This window comes from Oreochromis aureus, linkage group 3, assembly GCF_013358895.1.
Source record: "Oreochromis aureus strain Israel breed Guangdong linkage group 3, ZZ_aureus, whole genome shotgun sequence".
In the NCBI taxonomy this organism is placed as follows: Eukaryota; Metazoa; Chordata; class Actinopteri; order Cichliformes; family Cichlidae; genus Oreochromis; species Oreochromis aureus.
Window position 1 is genome coordinate 300,252 of NC_052944.1, and position 25,846 is coordinate 326,097.

Consider the following 25,846-nt stretch of genomic DNA (forward strand, 5'->3'; position numbering starts at 1 on the left):
TGTATATGTATATGTGTATATGTATATGTATATGTGTATATGTATATGTGTATATGTGTATATGTATATGTGTATATGTATATGTGTATATGTGTATATGTATATGTGTATATGTATATATGTATATATGTATATGTATATGTATATGTATGTATATGTATATGTATGTATATATGTATGTATATGTGTATATGTATGTATATGTATATATATATATGTGTGTATGTATATATAATAAAAAATAAAGATGAATTATAATGTTTTTCGGTAAAACGTCTTGCAAAGGACTGTTTAAATAATTTCTCTTACTCTCTTGAACTAATGCGTTCATTAATCCAATCTTTTAGAGGGCACGATGTTTCTCCTATATAAGTTATTTCTATGGGCACTATATCATGTAGATTACACTTTTAGTTCTACCAGTGATAAAACCCTTTATGTCAATGATCTTGCCACTAATAGGGTTTTTTAATGATTTTACATTTGTGTTTTGACAGTTTATGCAAGACCCACATTATCAAGGTTTTATCTGGAGTTTTAGGGTCCTGGAAAGCTCTCTAATGTTTTAACCTCTCTTATAAGTTATTGTTGGTGGTTCTTTAAAGGTCCCTAATAAGTTTGGATCACTTTGAGGTGGCTAGGGTGGAAACTTCCAGCATGAAGTAATGTATTCCGATCAGTAGGTCTGGAGTACAGAGAGGGGGACAGAGATTAGCCCTTTTTTGTTGTTACTTTTATGTCAAGGAAGTTAATTTCTTCAGTGCTGTAATTAAGGGTTAAACGTAAGCCTGCAAAATGTCTATTTAAGAATTTTATGAACTCCAGTAACTCAGAGTGACTGGTCCCTTCCAGAATAAAAATCTGCATGTTCCAAAGACATAAGTGGTAGAAAGGGTTATTTTGGTGGTTATATACAGGGTGGGCCATTTATATGGATACACCGTAATAACATGGGAATGGTTGGTGATATTAAAGTCCTGTTTGTGGCACATTAGTATATGTGAGGGGGCAAACTCCTCAAGATGGGTGGTGACCATGGTGGCCATTTAGAAGTCGGCCATCTTGGATACAACTTTTGTTTTTTCAATAGGAAGAGGGCCATGTGACACATCAAACTTATTGGTAATGTCACAAGAAAAACAATGGTGTGCTTGGTTTCAACGTGACTTTATTCTTTCATGAGTTATTTACAAGTTTCTGACCACTTATAAAATGTGTTCAATGTGCTGCCCATTGTGTTGGATTGTCAATGCAACCCTCTTCTCCCACTCTTCACACACTGATAGCAACACCGCAGGAGAAATGCCAGCACAGGCATCCAGTATCCGTAGTTTCAGGTGCTGCACATCTCGTATCTTCACACCATAGACAATTGCCTTCAGATGACCCCAAAGATAAAAGTCTAAGGGGGTCGGATCGGGAGACCTTGGGGCCATTCAACTGGCCCACGACGACCAATCCACTTTCCAGGAAACTGTTCATCTAGGAATGCTCGGACCTGGCACCCATAATGTGGTGGTGCACCATCTTGCTGGAAAAACTCAGGGAACGTGCCAGCTTCAGTGCATAAAGAGGGAAACACATCATCATGTAGCAATTTCAAATATCCAGTGGCCTTGAGGTTTCCATTGATGAAGAATGGACCCACTATCGTTGTACCCCATATACCACACCAAACCATCACTTTTGTTGTTCCAACAGTCTTGGAGGGATCCATCCAATGTGGGTTAGTGTCAGACCAATAGCGGTGGTTTTGTTTGTTAACTTCACCATTCACATAAAAGTTTGCCTCATCACTGAACAAAATCTTCTGCGTGAACTGAGGGTCCTGTTCCAATTTTTGTTTTGCCCATTCTGCAAATTCTGTGCGCCGATCTGGGTCATCCTCGTTGAGATGCTGCAGTAGCTGGAGTTTGTAAGGGTGCCATTTGTGAGTAGCTAATATCCGCCGAAGGGATGTTCGACTAATGCCACTCTCCAGTGACATGCGGCGAGTGCTACGCTGTGGGCTCTTCCTGAATGAAGCTAGGACAGCCACTGATGTTTCTTCATTAGTGACAGTTTTCTTGCGTCCACATTTTGGCAAATCCAACACTGAACCAGTTTCACGAAACTTAGCAAGCAGTTTGCTAACTGTAGCATGGGAGATGGGTGGTCTCGTAGGGTGTCTTGCATTGAAATCTGCTGCAATGACCCGGTAACTGCGTTCACCAGATATCAACACAATTTCAATCCGCTCCTCACGTGTTAACCTCTTCGACATGTCAATGGCTGTGAACAAAGAGAAACTTGTAAATAACTCATGAAAGAATAAAGTTACGTTGAAACCAAGCACACCATTGTTTTTCTTGTGACATTACCGATAAGTTTGATGTGTCACATGGCCCTCTTCCTATTGAAAAAACAAAAGTTGTATCCAAGATGGCCGACTTCTAAATGGCCATCATGGTCACCACCCATCTTGAGGAGTTTGCCCCCTCACATATACTGATGTGCCACAAACAGGACTTTAATATCACCAACCATTCCCATGTTATTACGGTGTATCCATATAAATGGCCCACCCTGTAGAATTAGTTCTTCCAGGTGACCAACAAATAGTCAGGCAAAACTGGGCGCCATTTTTGTTGCCATTGTAGAGCCAGATTAGTGCAGGAACAGTGTGGAGAGAGCTTCATGGAATGGGTTTCTATGGCTGAGCAGCTGCATCCAAACCTCACATCACCATGCACAATGCAAAGCGTTGGATGCATACAGATGTGGAAAGCACACCACCACTGGACTCTAGAGCAGTGGACCAAGAGTGACCAATCACACTTCTCCGTGTGGCAGCCCGATGGATGTGTCTGGGTTTGGCTCGGTTGCCAGGAACACAGTACTTTGCACGTTTGGTGGAGGGGGGATTATGGTGTGGGGTTATTTTTCAGGTTGGGCTTGAGCTAGAGCTGGGCGATAGAACGATAACGATATGTATTGCGAAATAACTTTTTCTCGATAGAAAAATTAAACTATTGCGATAGGCCTCATCTCTCTTGTCCTCTTAAAAAAAAAAAAAAAAGAGAACAGCCAATCCAAATTAAGTAGCGCAGAGCCGAACCAATCACAGCCGCAGCGTCACGTCACGTGACTTGTTACGTGCAGCACAAGTGTCAAGGCGCACATGTGTATTTGTTTGGGAAGCAGCTAGCCGGGCAGCCCGGGTAATGAAGGAAGTGAGTGCGCCGACTAGAGAAAAATCAACCGAGAGCGTGAGCGAAGGTTACCGAAGAAAAAACGAATGCCGGAGAGCTTGTCGAACGGAAGGGCCACAGAAGTTCCGTAGTGTGAAGGTATTTCATCTATTTCAAGTCTGACAAAAAACAGAGTAGCGCGCACTGTAAATTGTGCCAAAAGCAAGTCTGGAAATACAATAAAGCGGTGCATGCTCAATCTCTGACTGAAAGCGCTGATTCGTCATTCGGCTTTTGTCAGACTAAAGTCACTGTTAAAACTGTTTGAAAAGCTAAGCTATACAACAAGGAGAGATTGAGAATTTCCTTTTAGTTCTCGGTTTATTTGATATTGACAAAAGTTAGTCAATTTTGTCTGTTCTTCTGTAAAACGACCTAAGATTTATTTTTAGAATTAAAATTTTGTTTCTAAGTGGAATTGACAATTTAGTCTGTTTTGTTTGTTCTATTTTGAAACTTAAACGCTTTAGGGGCTGCCTTTTGTGTAGTTTGCAATATTTGCCTTTATTTATCTGAAACTGAAGTCTCATGTTCCTTAAGTACATCTGCCCTGTTGAACTTATTATGGGAAATAAATATTTTAATTAAAACAACCTGCTAATTATTTCACATTTTACTTGTGAGCAACGGCACATTTAAATCTTACAAATATAGTTATTTGGCTTATATCGTGATATATATCGTTATCGCCTGAAATGAAAAAAACATATCGTGATATGAAAAAATCTTATATCGCCCAGCTCTAGCTTGAGCTCTTACTTCCAGTGAAAGAAAATCTTAATGTTTCAGCAAACTCAAGACATTTTGGACAATTTCACACTCCCAATTTTGTGGGAAAGGTTTGGGGGTTTCCTCTTTCTGTTCCAACATGACTGTGCACCAGTGCACAAAGTAAGCTGTTGGGATGAGAATTAGCACCTCCAAATTTGAGATTGTGCTGCTCAGCTGGAAAAGGGTGAAGGAGTGCTAACTCTGGGCGAGGGACGAGTTGAAACATCTGGGGGTCTTGTTCGTGAGTGAGCCAAAAGGCGAGAGATTTATAAAGGGATCGGTGCGGCCTCTTCAGTGATGCTAACACTGTAATGGTCCATCTTGGTAAAGAGAGAGTTGAGCACAAAAGCGAAGCAGTCAATTTACGCCCTTACCCTCACCGATGGTCAGGAGTAGGGCTGCCACAAACGATTATTTTGATAGTCGACTAGTCACCGATTATTTTTGCGATTAGTCGACTAATCAGATCATGCATCCATTGGACGTAAAACGTACAGCTTATTGCACCAGCATGCATCTGCTCTTAAATAACTATCATTGGCTTACAGCTTTAAGTGTTTATTTTTAGTTAGCACATACCTTAAAGACAAGATGATAGTTTATTAAATTTTAATGAAATCTGCAGATTGTTTCGGTGGACTTTAATAAACTCAGCCGTCTGCTCCTTGCTATCTAAAATATAACAGGACACCGGAGTATATTCTCGAGCATCTCACATTTCTGATAATCAGTTGTCTGCTTGACGTTTATTCAGCTGTGTAAAACTATAACTTTAATCTCAGCCAAACCGATTTACTCAGGAACAAATAAAATACTAAAAAAAGCCAAACAATAACATTTTAAGTTATCTAAGTGACTTATATATCACGTTTAACCTGAGTAGTGAAAGACGGCGGTGGTTGAAAACGATTTGCCCGGAGTCCGGTGTTCTCACCGGCTCTAGTGAGCCTTGCCCCCGGCTCGCTATCGAGCTGGTGGGTAACAGATGTCTCCGAAAACGTCTGAGCGCTTTTGAAAATATGTGATGTCTTGATAAACTGAGCAGATATTTGAAGTTGAACATGTTAGACGTTTATTTTGTGACCCAGAAAGAATAATAAGAGTAATATTAAAACTAACTAGCTGCCGCCATTGTTGGAAACTGAGCAGGGCCGCGCTATGAATTCTGGGACACAGCTTCTTCTTCTTTTGCCTTTAACGGCAGCTGGCATCCTTGTACATGCAGTGCTGCCATCTTCTGTTTCAGTCCGTTATTACACTCTCAAATCTTACTACTTATTCCTGCGTCTTTTGTGATCTTACAAAGCTTCAAACGACGCGTCGACTATTAAATTAGTTGTCGACGATTTTGATAGTCGACGTAATCGTGACTAGTCGACTAATCGTGGCAGCCCTAGTCAGGAGCTCTGGGTCAAGGCCCAAAGAACAAGATTGTGGAAGCAGCAGAAAATGAGCTTTCTCCAAAGAGTGGCTGGCCTCTCCCTTATTCGAGCAGAGCTCAGTGGAGAGCCGCTACTCCTCTATGTCAAATATAGAGGGTTGAGATGCTTCGGGCATCTGATTAAGATGCTGGAGAGATTATATTTCTCGGCTGACCTGGGAATGCCTCAGTGTTCCCCCAGAGAAGCTGGAGGAGGTGGCTATGAAGAGGGAGGTGTGGGCCTCTCTGCTTAGCCTGCTCCCACAACCCAGCCCTGGATAAGTGGAAGAAAATGGATGGATGGAATCCACAACCTTCAGTTAAGTGCACCATCAAGCAGAGAGAGGTCTTGTCAAAGGACACAAAGAACACTAGCAGGAAAACCCAGCACATCTGCTGTTGGACTACATTAAGTGTCTGTTTAAAAACCATATTGATGTTACTTACTGTGTGCATGCTAAGTAAAGCTTTTTGTCTGTGCAGCTTTCACTGCGTGGCATCAATGGCACACTTTCATGAGGCCATTCACTCTACAGTGGAAGGTGATAGCATCAGCATGAGGACAGGCAGGTGGCATCATCAGTGGATACTGCTGTCGGCACAGCACACGGTCCGCTCTTACCAACAGCCGTCCCTCCAACATCCACCCTAATCCCCCAGTTGATGGTGTAGAGTGCTGACATGCTTTACATGTTTATTTCTGCTTCAGTGCACTGAGTGGAGGAGGATGTGCTTCTAATGAAAAAGTACCTCAGAGTTTTGGCAATGAATAAAAAAAATAACGAAGTGGAGAAAGACATTCATCTGCACAGAATTATTGGCCAAGTATTCACTGGTTTCTGTTCTATCAGCTCCGTGGTCCTTTGTTCACGTTCAAACAGAGCTGTAATACTAATAACCAGCGTGCATGCTCATGGCTTTGGCTCTTTATGTGATGGAGTTGCTGTAGTGTAAACAGGAAGAGGACAGACCCAGCTGTTAGAGAGTGGGAGGAGGAGGAGGGGCAGGCTGCACCGACCAGCTGGGTTTCGCTGCTGCCTCCCCCCACCCCCACCCCCCAGGGGCAGTGAACTACACAGAGAGCTGCTCTTTTTATTTATTTCAATATTTTTAGCCAACACAGTTCAGCATTTTTAATGTTTGTTGTTTTTAAACATAACATAGAGTTTAGATTCTAGCAAGTGTTTCTCTTCATCCTCAGGTACCCACAGCACTGAAGCTAAACCTGGGCTTTCAAATACAGATTTATGCTCCTGTGTCGGTGTCTTTGCTCACTGATGTTTACTTGGATTAAATGTTGTTGATGTTAAAAGATGGAACAGAAAGCTAAGCACATCTACACGGGACCATTGAACATGGTGTCAGACTTTGTACCAGATTAGGCCCCACCCACACAGGCCTACACACACACAGTTGATAACCACCTGGTCACAAGGAAGAAAAAATTCCACAACAGGTTGCTGGAGGGTGCTAGCAGTCCCTTTGAGATCAACTCGTAAAGCCCGTACTCAGGTCCAGTGACTGGCCAGTGACCTCCCGGTAACCTCTGGTTGCTAGGCAAATATGTGCATTCCCTGAATGATTGGTCGGTAGTTGTGGCAGGACGCCAAGTGACATTAGTCACAAAGAGGTATAAGTTGCTTTTAAAATCTGGCAGTGTGTGTGTGTTCTTCCTCCTAAAGCTGGTGTGCAGATGCATGGACCTGCAGCCTCCTGTACTGCCTTTAACCGAGACCTCAGCCTGGAGTGGGCTGATTGAAACGAGGTGTCAAACTGTTTTAGCAGCTTTTACCTCAGCGTGCCTCACATCCTCAACCCAGTCATCTCTGTACCGACCATTCAAGCTTCACACAGGCACAGTGTGAGTAATACGTCTTCTGAACAGTGCAGCTCAAAATTGACTTCCAGCAACATTTAGGACACCCACTGGACTGTTGGGGTATTTATATAATCAGCAACACTTCAATTATTGTTAGTAGCGTATGGATGATTGTAGCCATCTGCTTTTATTCAAATACAGGTGACCTCTAGTGGATACAGAGCCTATATTCAAAGTCAGTGAACAGTTTCAGAACATACTCATCAAAGTACTCTGGTACAGTTTCAAAATAACTGCTTCATGACTCATATAATTGCTTTGTTGTTGACATCAGCTATGACTTGTTGTTTATTTTGTTTTTTTCAAACATAAATTTGAAGTGTTTTGCACCACAATCCTCAACTTCATCTGTCTGATATTTACAAAGGTTTGCAATCTGTCACTGGGACAAATTACTAAAACCAATCCATGCAGCTGTCTCTTCAGTGAGTGAGAAACTACATTCTTTGGTTAAATGATCCAAATATGTCGCTGCGTTTTGTCTGCGTCACACAACTAACACCAGGTCAAACAAATTCAATGTGTAGTTGAGCTTTGATTAGCAGGAGAACCTTTTAGTACCACAAAGCCAACGATAAACACTCAGCTGGTCAGCGACTCTAAGAGTCGGCTCTGGAAAGACTGTTTCTGAGGTTAAACACCAGGGTGTCTCTGTGCTCTCTGAGGAGCAGTATGTCACCGTTAGCAGCACCGATACAGCCATTACTGACAAGAACAGCAACGTTTCCACTCAAAATGCCTTAATCAGTTATCCAGCTGCACCAGGGCATTGATTTGATTTCAATTCACCCCATGAGGCCAAGGCTGCATCACTTAATGACTCTATTGATTTTCTGGACAATATATATCCCCAACTCCCCAAAGTAGTGTTGACAAATGTGAGAGGATTGGAAGATTAAGAGGTCCTTTATTTATGTAACTTAAGGCTGTTTATATTATTTTATTGATGCCACTTTAAGTATGAGCCAACTCATTTAGCCATCCATCCACCCAGCCTCCATAAATGCTTACCCAGCTCGGGTTAATCTGCAGGTTACCACAATCAGGTTGTCATTCATTCACATGCTTTGAAAAACTGACAGATAACCACACATTTGCACATTGTCCACTACTCTGGATAACTGCAGGACGTTAAGTTTGAATTGGTAATCAACCTAGCAGGCATGTCCTTGGATCATCCCAAAGAAACCCACAGAGACACAGGAGAACATATAAGTTCCACACAGCGAGAAGCTGCAGTTGTCCAAACAGATCGAAGGTCTTGGACAGCCAACAGCCTCCTGAAATGTTGCTTCCTCTGTTCATAGGCTGCAATTCTTCCACTACAAACTTGTACTTGTGACAGTCATTGAGCTCGTCTGCTCTCATTACTTTCACTTTGTGTGGAGCAAGCATGAAAAAGTTAAGCAGGCTGAAAGCTGCAGGGCAAGTTGAGCTGGATGCTGCCTGTAAATGTAACAACAGTCTTTCCATCATCAGTCGACTGGATGAAAGGAAAGACGACATTTTCAGCATTTGATTTCATTTAGACTCTCCTCTAGCTGCATATGAACTTTTTAAAGTTGCATTTTCACTAAGCACATGGCAGCAGACTACGAAGATCAGGTCAGCAGTGCAATCTAGCAGCCTTTGAACCTCCTGAACACAAGCAAGAGGAAAGTGCTCATCTCCTCCTGCACAAATGCATCTAAAGCTTTTAAAGTTTCTCTCAGTAGTAGATGATCAAAGAGGGCAACAGAAAAAAACAAATCTGTTTATCTATTTAATAAACCAGAGACCCAAAAACAGGTAGATGTGAGAGGAATGAAAATGAAAGGCTGTCAGCTGAAGATCAGGTGAATATACTGAGGTGGCAGAAAGACACTTCGGGGGCAGGTGGGAGTGTGAGGTGGAGTAACTATGCAGAGGGGGGTGGAAGGAGCGGAGAAGAGCAGAGATGCTTTCAGGTTTCTGGAGTTTCCTTTTGAATGTATTTTCTGTGCTCTGGTTCAAACTGGAGTATAAACAGGTGAAGAGAGCAGCCAAACACACCCTGTCCATCGCTGCCTGTTTACAGTGCAGATATGAAATATTTCAAACACATTTTTCCACTTTGTTGCTCCTCAACAACCCTTCCATTCACAGCCTCTTTAGATGTCTTTGCTTTGTGTTTGTATTTTTAGGGGAGGGAGATGGTGGCATAGATCAAGCTGAGAGCAACCAAAGCAATACAGGACTTTTTCTTTTCTTTCTTTTTTTTGGTTGTTGCAATGAACAGGACATCTATATCTGCAAGTCTCTCCAGCTGCCAACCACGTCTGTTTGGCTGTCCGCCCAGCGTCTCTCAGTGTAGAGTCTGCAGAGGATACTGGCTCTTACTAGTGAAGTGTTGCATCTAAGTTGTACCTGCCTAGACTTAAACTTTTGCCTAAACAGTACAATGCAAATGTTTTCATATATTTTACATTCTTTCCATTGGTATCCATGGTATTATCATTATCATTAGAGATGATAGTGATATGAAAAATACGGTCCGAGTCATTAAACAATCATGTTCAACCAGCCTGTGAAGTCACACCACAACAACAAAGCTACCTGAGTGAACTGGTTCAGTTTGATCGCACCAACAATGGATGTTGGATGGGCGTAGTGGCTCCATAGTGTAGTTATTAACACGAGAAAGAGCCTTGGTTCAAATATGGAGGAGATGCAAATCCGTGGGTTGCATCACGAAGGGCATCCAAATCTAATATGTGGTATTTGATTTTAGACTTTGTGTAAAGTTAACCAAACTATTCATGTCGTAACTGTTGTTGTACGCAGCTGATTACAGGAAGTAACAGGAAGTAAGGTTGTCAGGCATTTTTTAAACATATCGTATAAATAAAAAGATAACTCAGGATTAGCTCAGAGCTGACTGGTGCCTGGTAAAAATAAAGTATAAATACACTTTGAGACTTAACATAAATGGCTTCAGCAGAAAGATATCTGGTAAACAGACCACGCTGATCCAGTTAGTCCCTAAATGTACAGCTCAGCAACTGACAACAGAGAAACCAGAGTAATAAGAGCTGTTCATGTAGGTCATATGTTTTGGGTTTACCAAGATGTCAAACCCAGTTATGCATGTAGCCATCGAATCTAAACTCTGTTATTGATACTTTCAAACATCGTTCACTGTGCAGGTGTATGCAGGCACGTGATACTGTAACAGATGATTATATGATCCGCATTTTTGACTGTCTTGCTATAATTTACACTTTGAGTCATTGCAACAATAACTGTTTGCAGCACTCTGCAGACAGTCTAGATTAGTACATTTGGCTTCATGTGATTGTCACATTTAACTCTAGTGCAGCTCATCAAAGGCACAAATACATATTTAGTCTTCATTATAGATCAAACTTTTGTTGCAGCGCAGCAGTTCATTCTGGACACACAAAGTTAAACAGTATGATAGCTTGTTTTTCCTGTACACAGCTTTTAAAAAAACTCATGTAACGAATGTGTCAAAGAATACAGAGCTTTGGTTCATAGTAACATCTATTTTTAGCCGTCTTCCTCCTCCTCTGCTGCTCATGCAAATGTGTCTAGGTTATGCCAGGCTCATTCAAATAGGAGCTTGTCTATTGCAGCAGCAACATTAGGTAGTGGTCAATGAGACTCGTACTTCTGTTCGACTGCAGAAAATAAATGTTTTCATTAAAAATATGTTTTTAAAAGATTAATGACATTTCAAAGGAGGGATGTGGATGGTTTAAAGTGTCAAAGACGTGTTTGTGTGATTGTTCAGGCTTGGATCCCAATATCACAGTCACATGCAGGACTAGTGGCCAGCAGCATCACACACAGCAACATATTACTGGACACAAGTTAGATGAATTGAAGGCAAAAGTGTGAACTGAGCACCAAAGGATGGAAAAAAATATAATTGAAAGGGAACATTTTGACTTTAAATACATTTAATGACCATTTTTGTGTGCTTCTGGCCTCCTGTCACATAATGCTGGAGCAGTGACAGACTTCAGTAGTTTTTCACTGCACGACTCACAGACTTGATGCATAAGAAATAAACGTGGATTACTGAGGAGGGAGTCCACATCCTCTTCTGTCTGCTCCCAGCCTTTAACTGCAGCTGCAGCAATCACCTCATAACAGCAGCTGTACCAGTTGTGCCGTTTTTGAATTATTGCTGTATTTTCTTAGAAACTCTTTCATTCATTCTCAATAACTGTCAATCACAACATTTCTTCTCAACGTCTTGTTGCTTGGAAAGAAGAGAAGTTATTAAAGGGTGACAAAGTAACGTGTTGTAAGGTACTGGTTGGCCACAAGCCACAATTAAACTCTGTGTTCAGTTCCAGAACAATCAGCTCTCAGTGTGTTCATGTTGGGCACATGTGTGAGTTATCAATGGAGCACCACCAGGACTCGCCATAGCAACAGGCAGATAAAGTGCAGGGCCTCCATTTTAATGTTAAAGTTTTAATTCAATTTTTAAAAATTTGGAGGATTATCAGCATCTGTCACTGCTGACTGTGATGTTGAAAGAACATTAGATGCTCGTCATTTGGCCAACTGGAATTAGATGAAGCTGGATTTCACCTCTGATTTTAATGGTAATTCTTCACTGTAAGCTGGCAGGGACAAAGCGTAGGTGACAAAAACTGAGGAGATCAAACACACGACTGAAGCACCGGTCATGTTAGTTCCTCAGGTAGTGGCTGTGGGACAGGTCTGCCCTCAGCTCAGGGTTTTGGTTTAACAAAACTGGTTTTGCAACAGTTGATGGTCACTTAATTCATTCCAACTATTGTTCACTAAAAACTTCATGTATTGATGAGATGTACCAATATCATTTTTATTTATTATTTTTGCCATTACTGGATGCAAAATACTAAATGGGACTTTTAGCATTAAATCTCTGATGCGATGCTCCCCAGTGCATTTCTCCTGGGATCTAATATCAGTCTCCACTGATGGGTGGTTGCTCTTTCGCTCAGTTACTGTTAACAGTAAGACTTGGGCAATAAAAAAAATCGATGTCGCCTTCAAAGTCTGTGATGAATATAAGGTTTTTATCAGTAAACGTGCTATAAGAGATTCCAGAGATTTTAAATATTTTGGTGTAAATTTGGGAGGATTAGCCATGTTTAAAAAAGTAACTCTGATCAAGTCGGGATAAAGCAAACCACTATAAATGCATCTGAAACAGAACGAACTGGGCCGTGACTGGAGTGCAGCTAGATCCAGTCTGAATCCATCACCCTTATCTGGCATCCCAGTGGTGGTTTGTCCTCCTTGCATGCCTCCGTGGCCTGGTTATACTTTGTTTTTGGCCCAAGTGGTGAAACGTTTTCTTGCACTTTTTGCGTAGTAGTGTATATAGAGTATGTGTTAAAAAAGCTCAGTTTTAGTTTTTGCCAACCTTGAGACCTCAGAATTAGGGAGACATTCAAAAGGGCTGTTGGGTGGGGGGGGGGGGAATTCAAGTTTTTGTATATATATATATATATATATACAAAAAACTTGAATTTCACAGTGTTTATTTATCGGATAACATAAGTTAAATGTCACCGTTATTATTGTCCGGCCGGAAACAGGTCGGGGGTGTCCAAATTCGGAGGCTGCGTCCACCTGAGGACGCGGCCTTCGTGGTCTAAGTGGGCGGGTCCTCCGAACGCCGGGTAGACCAGAAGTGAGCGACCGTGAAATTGGACGGTCCAGCCTTCAGAATTACGTCACGAGCTCTCTCGCTGGAGTGAAACTCAGCCGTCTGCTCCTTGCTGTTTAAAATATAACAGGACGTAAATTCTCGACCGTCTCACACTTCTGTTTAATCAGTTTTCTGTTTGACGTTTATTCAGCTGTGTGAAAACCAAGGAGGAACCCTCCGCTTCCTAATTAAGTTTTATTTAATCTAATCTAATAACTTTATTCTCAGCCAAACCGATTTACTCACGAACAAATAAAACACTGAAAAAAGCCAAACAATAACATGTTTAAGTTATTTAAGTGACTTATTTATCATGTTTAACCTGAGCAGCGAAAGACCGCAGGAGTTTGAAAACGATGTGCCGGGGGTTTGCTTAGCACAGTTTACACAGCTACATTCTCGCCTGAAAATATGTCAAAAGTTTATTTTGTGACCCAGAAAGATTAATAAGTAGCTGCAGTAGTAGTAACCATTGTTGGAAACTGGAATTGGCTGGGCCAATCTGGGATATGGTTTTTCAATTTTGTTGTCCGGGTGGAAAATCGGGAGAAATTGGGGAGAATGGTGGCTCCGGGAGATTTTCGGGAGGGGCACTGAAATTCGGGATTCTCCCGGAAAATTCGGGAGGGTTGGCATGTATGGACTAAATTGTCATTTGAAACTGACAGACTGCATTTGCTCTCGAGATCATGGCTCGTGCTGTAGACATGCTGCCCAGACTTGCTATCGTTGCCATTTGATCATGTAAAAATTTTACATGAACCATCCAGATACTTTGAAACTGAGTGTAATTTCTTTTTCAGAGGATCTAAGCGTGTGAGGTCTCAGTAAGTGTGTAACTGTGTAATTTTCTCTCTATTTTTTGGCACTTTTACTACTAAAGATTTATTTAGAAAATATTTTCCATAAAATACCATTTTGTAAGATACCAATGATTATTAATAAAAATAATAACTTGAACAACAACAGCATGTTTGAGTCAATATAAGCTTCTTACCTTAAAGGCACAACAGGTCGTGACAGGAACATTTTCCAAGTAATGTGACAGCAACCACAAAAAGCTGGAGCGAACACCTGCCAGCCAGTCGCTGAGCACATTCCTGCACTATCTGGGAGTCCATGCAAGCCCGTACCTGCTTTGGCACATGTGCAATAGCTCTAATTGCTCCAGAAAATGCAAACAACTGTGTGTGATGCCAAATCCTTAGAAACTTGCAAAACAGAAGGAAAAAGAAAACCAACCACTGCATGCACACCATACTGTCTCTGCAAATATGAACCTACAGGGAGAGTTATCAGCCTGCAATGACTAGTTACATCAGCCAGGGTATAAGAAGACCAGTAGAAGGCTAAAACTAACCAAACCCTGCCCTTTGAAAGTTTGACCAATCATTTTCACATCTGCATGTGTAATATTGTAAATGCACACGATTCTGCCAGTTTCTATTTCCATACTTAATCCTACCAAAGTGTAGATAAATACAAAGGAATCTCAGTACATCGACCTGCCTTCTCTGCAACCATTCATAACATTCATAACTTGTCACTAAGCATAATGTAAACAAGCTGGAACAGATATCTGTCAAAACAATGAAGTGTACGCCAACATGAGCAGACACTTCACTACTGTACGTGAAGTCTCCACGGCAATAAGCAGGGCACCGTTTGCCAGAGAGGGATGATCCAAATCCTTCTCAGTATGTGACCCTGCAACCACTGCTTTAATAGGAAAACTAGCACACACTAAATATAAGAGAAATGATAAGCAGAGCCTCAAACAGATCCTAGAAGTGTTCCTACTGAGCATCAAACATGCGCTGGATCCCTTACATCAGAATTCCCTCCATAGGCGACTTCTGCAACTTCTTTTTTCAACTTGCTCAGTTGTAATTATGCAACAGAGCTGCTTTGTGTGCCATCCCGCAGTGAGAAACCCGTGTTATGAATGGTGTCTAAAGAAATATTACCTGCATGGTTTGTTGGCGTTGAAAATGATTGTGCAGCTGCTGTGATGGGCTGATGGAGACAAGCAGCCAAACTCCTGAATAACAAGACTAAAACCAAACAAAGACCATCATCAAAAGCAGACTGCATACTTAGGAATCCACTGCAGTGAAACGTTAAGTTAAAGTGCACAGGTGGACAAAGGGGATTTAAACCATTTGTTTTGTTGCATTTGACCGTAGTTTAGGACTGAAGTTAATTTGCCAACTGTGACCCTTGTGTCTGGCTAATGTCTCATTGGCTGGTCAATTATCTCTTCACTTTTATACAGAGATAAGTGCTGAGTTTAGTAAGCTTTCCATCAATGAACTTTGCAGCTGGGGGGACATGTTACCTGTGAAAAACAGGTTTGAAATATCCATATAAAGCATTTAGTTTGTCAAACAATCTTTGTCCTTACCAAACCTGTATCAGCACAGACTAAAAGGTGAATTCTCTGTCTGTGATTATTGTTTAAGACGCTCTAACTGCAGTCAGTCCTGCATCGAATCAGTGGATCTAAGAAGACGTCGTATTTTCTGCACCTTCTAGAGTCAGTTCATATTTTGGAGGTTAGCTTGCTCGTGAGCTGGGTCAGGTCCTGCCCTGCAGACGATGACTTTTAACATCTCTAATGTAATAAGTGAGTAGAAGAACCCCACCATATGTGCTGGTACTGTATGGATGAGCCAGTTAACCATAAAAATACAAACCTGTCACTCTTCACTGCTTTCTGCTTTTGGGATTCATTTTTTCTGCCCAGATTGTCATAGGTGTTTATACTGTGTACAACAATAGGATCCTATCATTATTACTACTGTCAGTTTATCCTGTTTTCATTGTTTTTTGTGTTGCATAACAAAATAGGATTAGTTTCCCTGGATAGATTTCTATTAGTTGGTATTTTATGCTCATGCAAAATTCCCTCTTTCCTGGTTTTTGCTGCTCGTGCTGTTTATTCCTTTAGTCCTACAGGTTAAAACATATAAAAATGAAATATCAATTTTCATTGAAATTAATGTAATTGGAAAGATCAAAACCTGCCAGATTTTTAATTCTCACCTGAAACTGTGTCAAAGCTGCTGACTCGACATTAATCTCCCCACGTTTATGACTGTAAGACTGAACAATCATTTCGAATGACTGAGTGTAATTTAGATGACTTCATTCTGTTGTGAGATTGAAAACTGATCCTGGATCAGAATATTGATACAGGGTATATGTTGTGCATATGTTGTGTTTTGGATGTTTTTTGTACTTGAAACTTGTGAGCTGTGAAACTCTGAGAGCAGAGACAACAGACCTGAACCTTTGGTCACATTTTCACACAGTTCTTATTTTTCTCTGATTACTGAAAAGCAGTAGAGAGTTTGTCATGCAGAAAAACTCACTGATGTTATTTATCAGTCATTTATAGTCAAATGATCAGTGTTGAGTTTTATGACCAGATGGCTAATTCACCTGTTTGTAGTCAGAAAAACACAGTGATGAAATGTTGCAGCAAATTAAATGTAACTTCTTCTTCTGTGGTGGAGGACCAACAGCAGTGATGTTTTCTACAGTCGTTTCATCATAAGATAAGATGACCTTTATTAGTCCACATGTGGGAAATGTGTTGCCTGAGGACTCTTGCAGTGGTTTCCTCTTTTCTTTCCTGAGGCCAAACTTCTGTTCCTTTGACCCTCTGGCAACACTCATCGCCTGCTTTGGGCTTTTTATTTTTGCTCTTTTGGCTGAACCGAGGCGCGGTGCAGCCTTAGAGAGGATGCTGTCTATAGTCTACACTTTTTCTGTTGCAAAATTAGACTCCAGGGCAGCAGGATGACATGTAAATGTTTACCTCAGAAATATGTCAACTCCAATGGACCTGTGACGTTTTTCCACCATCTCTCTCTCTCTCACGCACGCGCACACGGGCGCCATGACGGTTTTTGTCTAAAATGTGAGTCACTGTTGGCACGGTAAACAGTTTTTTATGAGTCAGCGTGTTGGCTTGTAGTCATCCGCACAGAACAGCGACTCTGTTACAAACTTCCATTAAGTTAACACACCCGAATTGTCCGAGGCTTACAAGTTATTCCTGAATCCAGACGCGAGCGCTTTCCTTACCTGGTGCAAAGAAACTGTTTGAAGGAAAGTAAAGGAGTCCACTTGGACCCGTACACCTCGACCACTAAACAAACAGATTTAGGTTCAATGAGGAATATAAAACATTTGAACTTGTGAGGCTGCAAATCACTCAAGTTCCACCTGATTTAAATGTAGATGTGTGTGGAGCTTACAGCAGCGTCCTGGGGAAGCCCAGACTGAGGTGGTCTGAATGAACACTGACACACACACTGGGGACAGACTGGAGCTGTGGTTGGATGACAGCTCACAGGTCAGTGGCTGACTGCAGGTTCACTGTATATAGTCTATGATTACCTTTCTGTTTCTGTTTCTTTCTAAGAACTACGACTGATTACATGAACTAGCAAAAATCTACTTTTCTTCAAAATATTTTCACAATAAAAGACAATATTAAAGTTTACAATTTCCCCTAAAGTGCTGTAAGTTACAGGATCTCCTCTCAGATAACTGGAAGAAACCCCTCTGCTCTGAAAGAGGTCCAAATAATAAGTGCCAGGAGAGGCTGCATGGCCTCTAACATTCATGCGGTAACGTGCTGGGTCAGTGGGGACTAGTATGGTGACCAATACTGGCAATGCTGTGTGTTAGGAACGTCTGAAAAGTTGCATTATACGTCGAGAAAAGTAATTTTCTCAGAGCATAAATATACATATAATTCTTCAAAGAGCTGACTGTGGAGTATTTGTTAGTAAGGAAACGATTGGACTGTACAGGAGGCGTCCTGTAGCAGCACCACACTGAGCTCCTGAGAGAGACCCACTCTTTCACAGATGCTTGCAGTCTGCATGCTGAGGTGCTTGATTTTATACTCCTGTGTCTGTGGAAGTGAGTGGAATATCTTAAGTGGATGATTTGGATGGGGGAGTGAGTAGAGCTCAGCTGTAAACATTTGGCATAGAGATTGAGTGAGAACCTTCAGGATCCAGCCAAAGCGCTGGCATCATGGAAATAGCTTTCAGTTGCATTTAGCACAATTTGCAATAAATTGTCTGCCGCAAACCTCAGTAGATGATATTTATATGCAGGGGTGCACATAAGTGGTCCGCAGGTGCGCATTCGCTGTCAAAATAAAAGATGCGCACCAGATAAGAAGTTGCAACGTGCGTTTGCGTACATATAAAAGGCACTGTTTTTGTCCGCCAGAGTGGCATTTTCATGGCATATTCTGCTCCACATCCCTGTGCGTTCATCATTTGTTTGAAGCCAGCTCACCTCCTGCAAACACTTTTCCGAGAATACGCTTCTTTTGCTGTTCGGACTCCTTCTGACGTTTCTTTGGAGGTGGAGGAACACCAGAGTAATTAAAGGAGCTTGCTAAATGGGCAGGATTCTGTGACTGCTGGGCAGGTCAGCATACTGTTGCTGGTTTATCAGTACTTTACCATAGAAAAGTAATTGTGTCCCATCACCTCTGTCACAGTTATTCTTTCAGTGCAGTTTGGCTCAAAATCACAGAAAGAATAGAAATGTTAAAAAACCTATTTTTGTAGTTGGCACATTATCGTTGCCTTTGTAGAAAATAATAATAGAAACGTGTAAAGTCTTCTTATGAACTCAAATATCAAGTCCAAACATGCAGTTGAGTTTGCGTAACATCTGTAGTGATGCTGGCTGCAGCAGTGGCTGTGTTTTACGCGGGTCAGCCAGCTGCTGAAGCTGTGTGTGTACAGCTGAGTCGTTGAGCGAGCGCTATACTTGTGACCTCAGCTCGACCACGCTCTATGCTCCATCGACTTTACGCACCGCAGCACACACAGTGTCTCACTTAGACACAGCTAACTGCATTTTGACGGGGTCGTTATATTAAATTGCTTCCAATTACACCTGCACACGAGAGCCTGAGTGCATCTGCAGCTCCACCACTGAATAAAGCCGTGGTCATCATGAGCGCTAATAAAGAGTCTGCCATTGGAACAGACGTGTGAGACAGACGTAGTAGCCCACGATCAGCCTCGATACACTGACAGCGACTGTTTATGTCCCTGACGTTCTTATGGTGAGCCTGTGTGGGCTGCTCACAGAGGAAATATGATGGAAGGCTTGTGTTTAAATGGTTTCTAAAGAATGCTTTCCTTAAAGGAAGCCTTATCTTTCTCCCAAGTCTTCTAAGAATGTCACTTCTTTTATTTCCAGCTTACTCCCCCAGGCTGCTGGTGCTCCTCAGGGGTTATTCTCCCAGTTATACCAGTGTAGTGTCTTTTTTCTGTTTTGAAAAGTCCCTAAACTTTCAGCTTCATATCCTTTAGTGTTACAGCTTCACACCTCTTTGGTAAATACATGTGGTAAAGATGAATAAGAACATGTCTTTTGACAAGATTTAATAAACCACAGGTGTTTCTCTGTGGATGAAAGGTCAGAGGTCATTGGTTGCAGCCCGCTCTCTAACTGGAGCGATGCTGCTGTGGTGCGAGGCCGGATCGTTTGTTGTGCTGCTTCACAGAGCTGTGTAGGCGGCTCCTTCCATCCATTGGACACATTGAAAATAGCTGTCGGCCTCATTTTTGGCGCCTGATGACGATGTTCAGAGGCTCATCTGGGGTTTCTAAATGGGCCAGCTCCAGTGTCACACCATGGCCTGATAACTTTCAGTGAAGCCATTTTCTGTTCATTTTATGAAAACTGTCATTGTTACAGGACTTTAGAGCTTTTTCATTATTCGTACAGCTCGTTTGATCTTTTATAACGTAAGTACATGAGACAAACACAGAGCTGAGAGCTGATAAAGGACGTTCATCTTCATGGTTTACTTTGTCACATGTGACTGATTTTAAATGGATGACGCAGGAGTTTGGCTTTGATTCTGGTGGTCGAAGCAGCCGGCAGCGCTTAGAGGAAGACACTTACACTGCCACGGGGTCATTTTTACCCTCGTGCGTGTGTGTGTGTGTGTGTGTGTGTGTGTGTGTGTGCATGTGTGTGTGTGTGTGTGTGTGTGCGTGTGTGTGTGTGTGTGTGTGTGTGTGTGTGTGTGTGTGTGTGTGTGTGTGTGTGTGTGTGTGTGTGTGTGTGTGTGTGTGTGTGTGTGTGTGTGTGTGTGTGTGTGCGCGTGTGTGTGTGTGTGTGTTACGAAGCCGTAGCTAAACTGAGCAGAGAGTGCAGAGTACAGTCTACTCCTCCAAGCAAACATGGACGGTGACTGAGGACAAGACAATAAACCGTCCCTGTTCTACGTCTGGAAAACCTGAAATGAGTTTCTTCTGTTGCTGAGGCCAGCTGTGATATTAATGCTAAGCGACTGGTTCAATCTGCTTCACACTGCTGAGTTGTTTGTTTGTTTGTTTGTTTGCAGTACCGTCTGTAGTTCAGATGTCATGTGCTGTGGAAAAGCATTCGCTCCCCTCCTGGTTTCTTTTTTGGCTTCATATTTGTTACACATGGTTCAGCTCGTCGTCACATTTTAATATCAGACAAACCTGAGTCGATCCAAAATGCAGTATTAAAATGCTGATTTCTTTTATCAAAGAGAAGAAGCTGCCCAGCCTGCCTGACCCTATGTGAAAAACATCACTGCCCCCTAAACTGATACCTGGCTGCCAACGAGACGTCTTTTAATTCAGTCCCAGCTGAGTGTTTCTGAGGATGAGCGGGCAGTTCAAGTCTGATATCTGATATGCCAATCATATCGCAGTACCTTTTTTGCCCTTGTTAAATTAAATTATGATATAAAAACTGTTTTGTATGTACTTGGGTTATCTTTGTGTAATACTAACATTTTATAGGAAACCCATCAAATATCCAAAAAAGCCCTAAGAAATGAGAAAGCTGAAAATACTTCTGCTATCACAGCACTGTAATACCTCACATTTTGCTAAATAATGTTGAACGATTGCGTTTTAAACACCTCACGGGAGGTTTCAGTCGACCCAGCTTGGATGTTTTTCTGTTGCCTACTCCAGCTTCTCCATGTTAGGTTTGAATGGTGTGAATCAGAGTGTGGTTGTCCGTCTCTTAGCCATGTGACCACGGCCTTTGACCGTATGACAGCTGGAATCGGTGGGATTGATGGATCAGTGCTAATATTAAAGAGCTGTTTAATATTAGTCCACATAATCACTGAAAAGAAACGTGAAAGACGGCACGGCAAGAAGAGGTCTGCCCCCCTCCCCCCCTCCAGTGTTCGGAGGTGGTGATGCTCAGCGCATCACTCAAGCTGCAAATCCTGTTATGTCACAGATTAGCAGCGTGCAGCCACACGGAGAGAAAAGGTGATGTAGGGAAAAAGAACATTCCCCCAGTGAGCAGCATTACAGCCCATTGGTCTGACTAGGATTACAGACTCATGAGACGAGGTGTAATTGGAGACTGTTTGCTCACATGTGTTTGGAACATACACATTACAGCAGCTGGAGAAGCCACTGCTGCACAACATCTGTATCAGTCTGTAGTCACTCTAGATTAGGATTAGTATGGAGTATAAACAGATGACAGCATGTGACTGAATGTACAGTTTACTGCTGTGATGTAGTACCACCATCCACATTTCCATAGAAACCAGTTACCTCCTCCAGCTGCTTTCTTTCTTCATTTTTCCAACACAGCATGATGCACAGCAGCAATGTGTGCACAGGTTTACTCAGAGTTGCACTCCAAAGGTCACTGTAAAAAACTAAACATACCCTCCTGTATAAGATTTAAAGATTCTGGACTAATGGGGCCTTTTTCACAGTTTTAACTGCTTAATAATAAACAAAGTACAGTAATGACTGGTGTGTAAGATGTGCCAGCGTCTCGCAGACATGTTGCAGCTGAGCCTGATTTCCATCATGATAACTTCCTCTGGAAGGAGATAATTGCACTTTAGGATGATGAGAAGCAAATCAGGTGGGGGAGGAAGGAGATGCATATTCAAGAGGAGGTTTTATGTAACACAGTGATGTGTAAATGCAGTGATTTCATACTGTTAAGTACAGAGTTTAGCTGATGATGGGCGCTTTGGTCAGGCCTTCATCACACTTGGTACAGTAGCAGTTTAAGTCCTAACAATATCTGGACCATTAGAAAGGCAACAGAGATGTGTAACATCCTGTGTGTGGTACAGCTCATTTGATCCTCATCTATTTCTGTGTATTATCACACTGATCAGCCTTTAAATCGTAAGCCTGAATATCTTAAGTGCTTCTAAATTATGACCCAAACTTTAAAACTACACGTTTATACAGTTGCTACAAAAAGGAAAGGGCAGACACTTTAACCCTCACATTAATGTTTATTCATTTATTTATTTTTTGAATAAATAAATGAATAGATTTGGAAATCATAGCAGGTAACGTGCTTACATGAAGCTTTCTAAACCATATCTTATACAAAAGGCTTCTGGTGTTTAACAGGAAACGGTTTTGTTGATGCTCCTTCCTGTTGTGCTGTCAGACTGACCCTAAGAAAGAAAACATTCAGTCATGTGGCACTTTTGGCCGCAGGTTTGTGTCAGCCCTGTGATAGGCTGGTGACCTCTTCGGGATGTACCACGGCACACTCCCAGGTTAAGATAAGATAAGATAAGATAACCTTTATTAGTCCCACACGTGGGAAATTTGTTTTGTCACAGCAGGAAGTGGACAGTGCAAAAGTTATGAAGCAAAAATTAGAATAAAATAAAATAAGAATAAATACAGTACACAACTGTACAGAATAGAATAAAATAAAATACTTTATACAGTAGAATAAAATAGAATAAAATATACAATAAGATAAAAATAGAATACAAATGCTATATACAACTGAGTAAAAATACAGCGATGCCAGAAAGATTATTGCACATTAGTGTTATTGCACATTTGTGGATGTGTGTGTTTGATCAGTTGAAGTCTTTGTTGTGGAGTCTGACAGCAGTGGGGAGGAAAGACCTGCGAAATCTCTCCGTCCCACACCGTGGGTGCCGCAGTCTCCCACTGCGGTTAACAAGAACCTTCTATGCCTAATATTATGGCTGTGATTGACAACCTTCAAGAAAAAGACTGGAATAAAGATTAGAACAGATTAAAAGGAGCATGTGGAAATGAATATGGTTGTTTAGTTGTCTGGTCCTGAAACTAGAACATCTGTTAATTTGCTGTAATAAACTTCTGTCTTTTACAGCTGTTTCTGTCACATGATGCACGTCTGCCCCTTTAGTGCCATGAAAGGGCAAGAATGGAATATTGTCTCTTCAGTAGAGCAAAGCTTGGCTTACCTCACACTTTGCTGCCATCATGCTTGTGTTTGAGGTGTCAGATGTGCCAGAGCTGTGCTCACATTTACTCGTCTCGCTGTAGCACCCCTCCCAGGAGGGGAGGTGCTGTTCATGTAAACTCCACACGCTGGTTTGAACAAGGTTGGCTCACACAAATATTGTCTCTCTTTGTTTTTTCAGATCACCAAAAGTTGGAGCGCGAGGCCAGGATCTGCCGCCTGCTGAAGCATTCCAACATCGGTAACTAGAGCTCCTGTTTCATTGAGGATATTACAAAGTCACACTGTGACAGTTTTATTTATTTATTTATATCAACAACGAACATGAGAAGTTAGCATTTAAAAGGCTACATGCGACGTCACGCTATCATAGGAGATCTCAGAGGATATTAGCCCATGGAGCAAGCAGGCCTGATGATGTATAACAGCAGCTTTCCTTAAATAACTTCATTTCCTTCAATTAAATCACAAGAGCTGTGTCTTAATCTTAGCAAAGCTTCCATGGCTGCCACAGCTTCACTGGCTTCCTTTGCTCTGTTGAATCCTCAGAGTGAGTACAAGAGCACATGTATATCCCCACTGCCTTATTCCCCAAGCTACCCACTACAGAGACTCCATCCACTCATCCACCCGTCCCTTATTGCAGCACATACACATGCACAAGGATCCCTTTTTTCCCCTCTGGAGCCACAAAGAACTGCAATTATCACCTCAGTAATGACTTTGCCACAGTGAAAACTGTCATTTGTTTTTCAGTCCCTTGGTTCTTTCACTTCTTCCTTCTAGTGAAAAAAGAAAGGGATGGGGGAAGTGACAAATGAGTGGATGATAGGGGGTTATTTGGTTTGCTGGGCTATTGTAAGGTTGTCTGAAACTGACTAAGCAACACATGAAATTGGAGGGTTTAGTCTGAAAGTGATTTGTGTTTCCGTCCCTGCTCACAGAACGAAACAAAGCTTTACTTGAGCAAACGTGCTGATTTCATTCTGAGCAGAGGTTACTCGGTTGCTTATGCTTTAAAGCGGTCATAGTTTAGTGTCACACAGAGACGTGTTGGCTGTGGCTGTTTGAAGTTACAGAGACATTTGAAGCTGCTACTAAAATACAGTCTACTGTATCTGATGTATTCTGAAGGGTTGTGTGAATAAAATGACCTCAAATCTTAGGTCTCAGTGATTTATATGATTTCTGAGTTGTGTGGCTGGACACTAAATATATGTAAACACATTTACAGATGAATAAAAAGAGTAAATATTCACTCATTAATTTATGTATGAGGAGTTATTTTTTTAGATTTATAATATATCCATATTTGTTTTTTTTATCTTTACTGTTGCTGTAGCTCAAACAACGACTCAAGAGCACAGTAACATCCAGCCACGCTTCCTTTTCTGGTTCCAGGTTAGTCTGGAATATTATACAGTTCATGACCTCTGGGAATGCGGTCAAAGCTAACGGTGTTGTTAGCCAAATTAGCCATGCACCATGCTAGCTTTGGCTTTGTCCTCTGGAGCTCCTGTGGAGAGTGTTTGGGGTCGAGCTGAGATCATTCAGAGGTAGAAGAAGCAGCTGGTCCCGCAAGAAAATGTTACTGTAACTGCTTGTTTGGAATATCTGTCAGCTACAGGTTTGCTTCTCCAGTTTTAAAATTACATCTAAGATTTTGGACTGTGGAGATCGGCATTGCCGCTGGGTGCAGAATCTCATCTCTATATATGAGTAAAGGACTAATCACAATACATAAGTAGATCTCTCTCTGCAACTTGGTTCGATTGTCCTTAAAGTTTCGAGGTGGCATCGGCCCTGTGCAGATCACACAGGGTCCATGCCATTTCTGGGGTCAAAACAAGTCCAAAGGGGAACAAGCTGTTTGGCATGGGTGCAGCATGGGTGCAGCATGGGTGCAGCCTACATACTCAGCTCTGAATCAAATCAACAGAATAACAGAAGTAAACAGGTTTTCCAGCAGTTTACCAATCTGCTGTGAAGAAGTGTTGTTACAACAAAGAAATAACCAACCAAACAAACACAGATATTCTTACTTTTTTCTCCTAAACTAATCATTCAAACATTTCTGTTTGGAAGGAAAGTTAAAACGACAAGGCTGAGATGGTCTGGGTATGTAGAGCTAAAAGATTAAGGATATATTGGAGAAAGGATGTTGAATATGGGACTGCCAGACAGAAGGAAAACAGACGACAGAGGAAGATTTGTGGATGAAGAGGAGGGAGGAAGGTCGTGAGGTGAGATGAAGGCCAGTCATCTGCTGTGGCAACGCCTAAATGGAGCAAATGGAAAAAAAATGGATGAGTCAGACACACGTTTGTTCTTTATGGGAAAACCCTAAGAAGCAGGGTTTGATTCCCTGTGTAGAATTCCATGTAAAAACAATGAAAATGTGGGTTTTGCATAATAAGCTCACTGTCTTGTTGCTCAGCAACTGTCTGTGTTTTAAGGCCTGTTCATACACCTGCAGGCTTTCTGTTCTCCCCTTGAACACAGTTTACAATATCATCAGGATGTCTTGATGCATGCTCAGTCATCCAAATCCCAAAAGGTTCATCCTGTCC

General features: G+C 41.7%; 1 protein-coding gene across 5 annotated transcripts in view; it reads left to right on the top strand.

Annotated features, from left to right (window-relative positions):
• The window catches only part of LOC116328975 (calcium/calmodulin-dependent protein kinase type II delta 1 chain), a 103,632-nt gene that overhangs the window by 30,107 nt on the left and 47,679 nt on the right, over positions 1-25,846 (top strand). For all 5 annotated transcript variants that reach the window (XM_031750871.2, XM_039608770.1, XM_031750872.2 and 2 more), the window contains exon 3: positions 23,458-23,517. In XM_031750871.2, the coding sequence (XP_031606731.2) occupies positions 23,458-23,517 (60 nt within the window). The remainder of the gene's footprint in view (positions 1-23,457; positions 23,518-25,846) is intronic.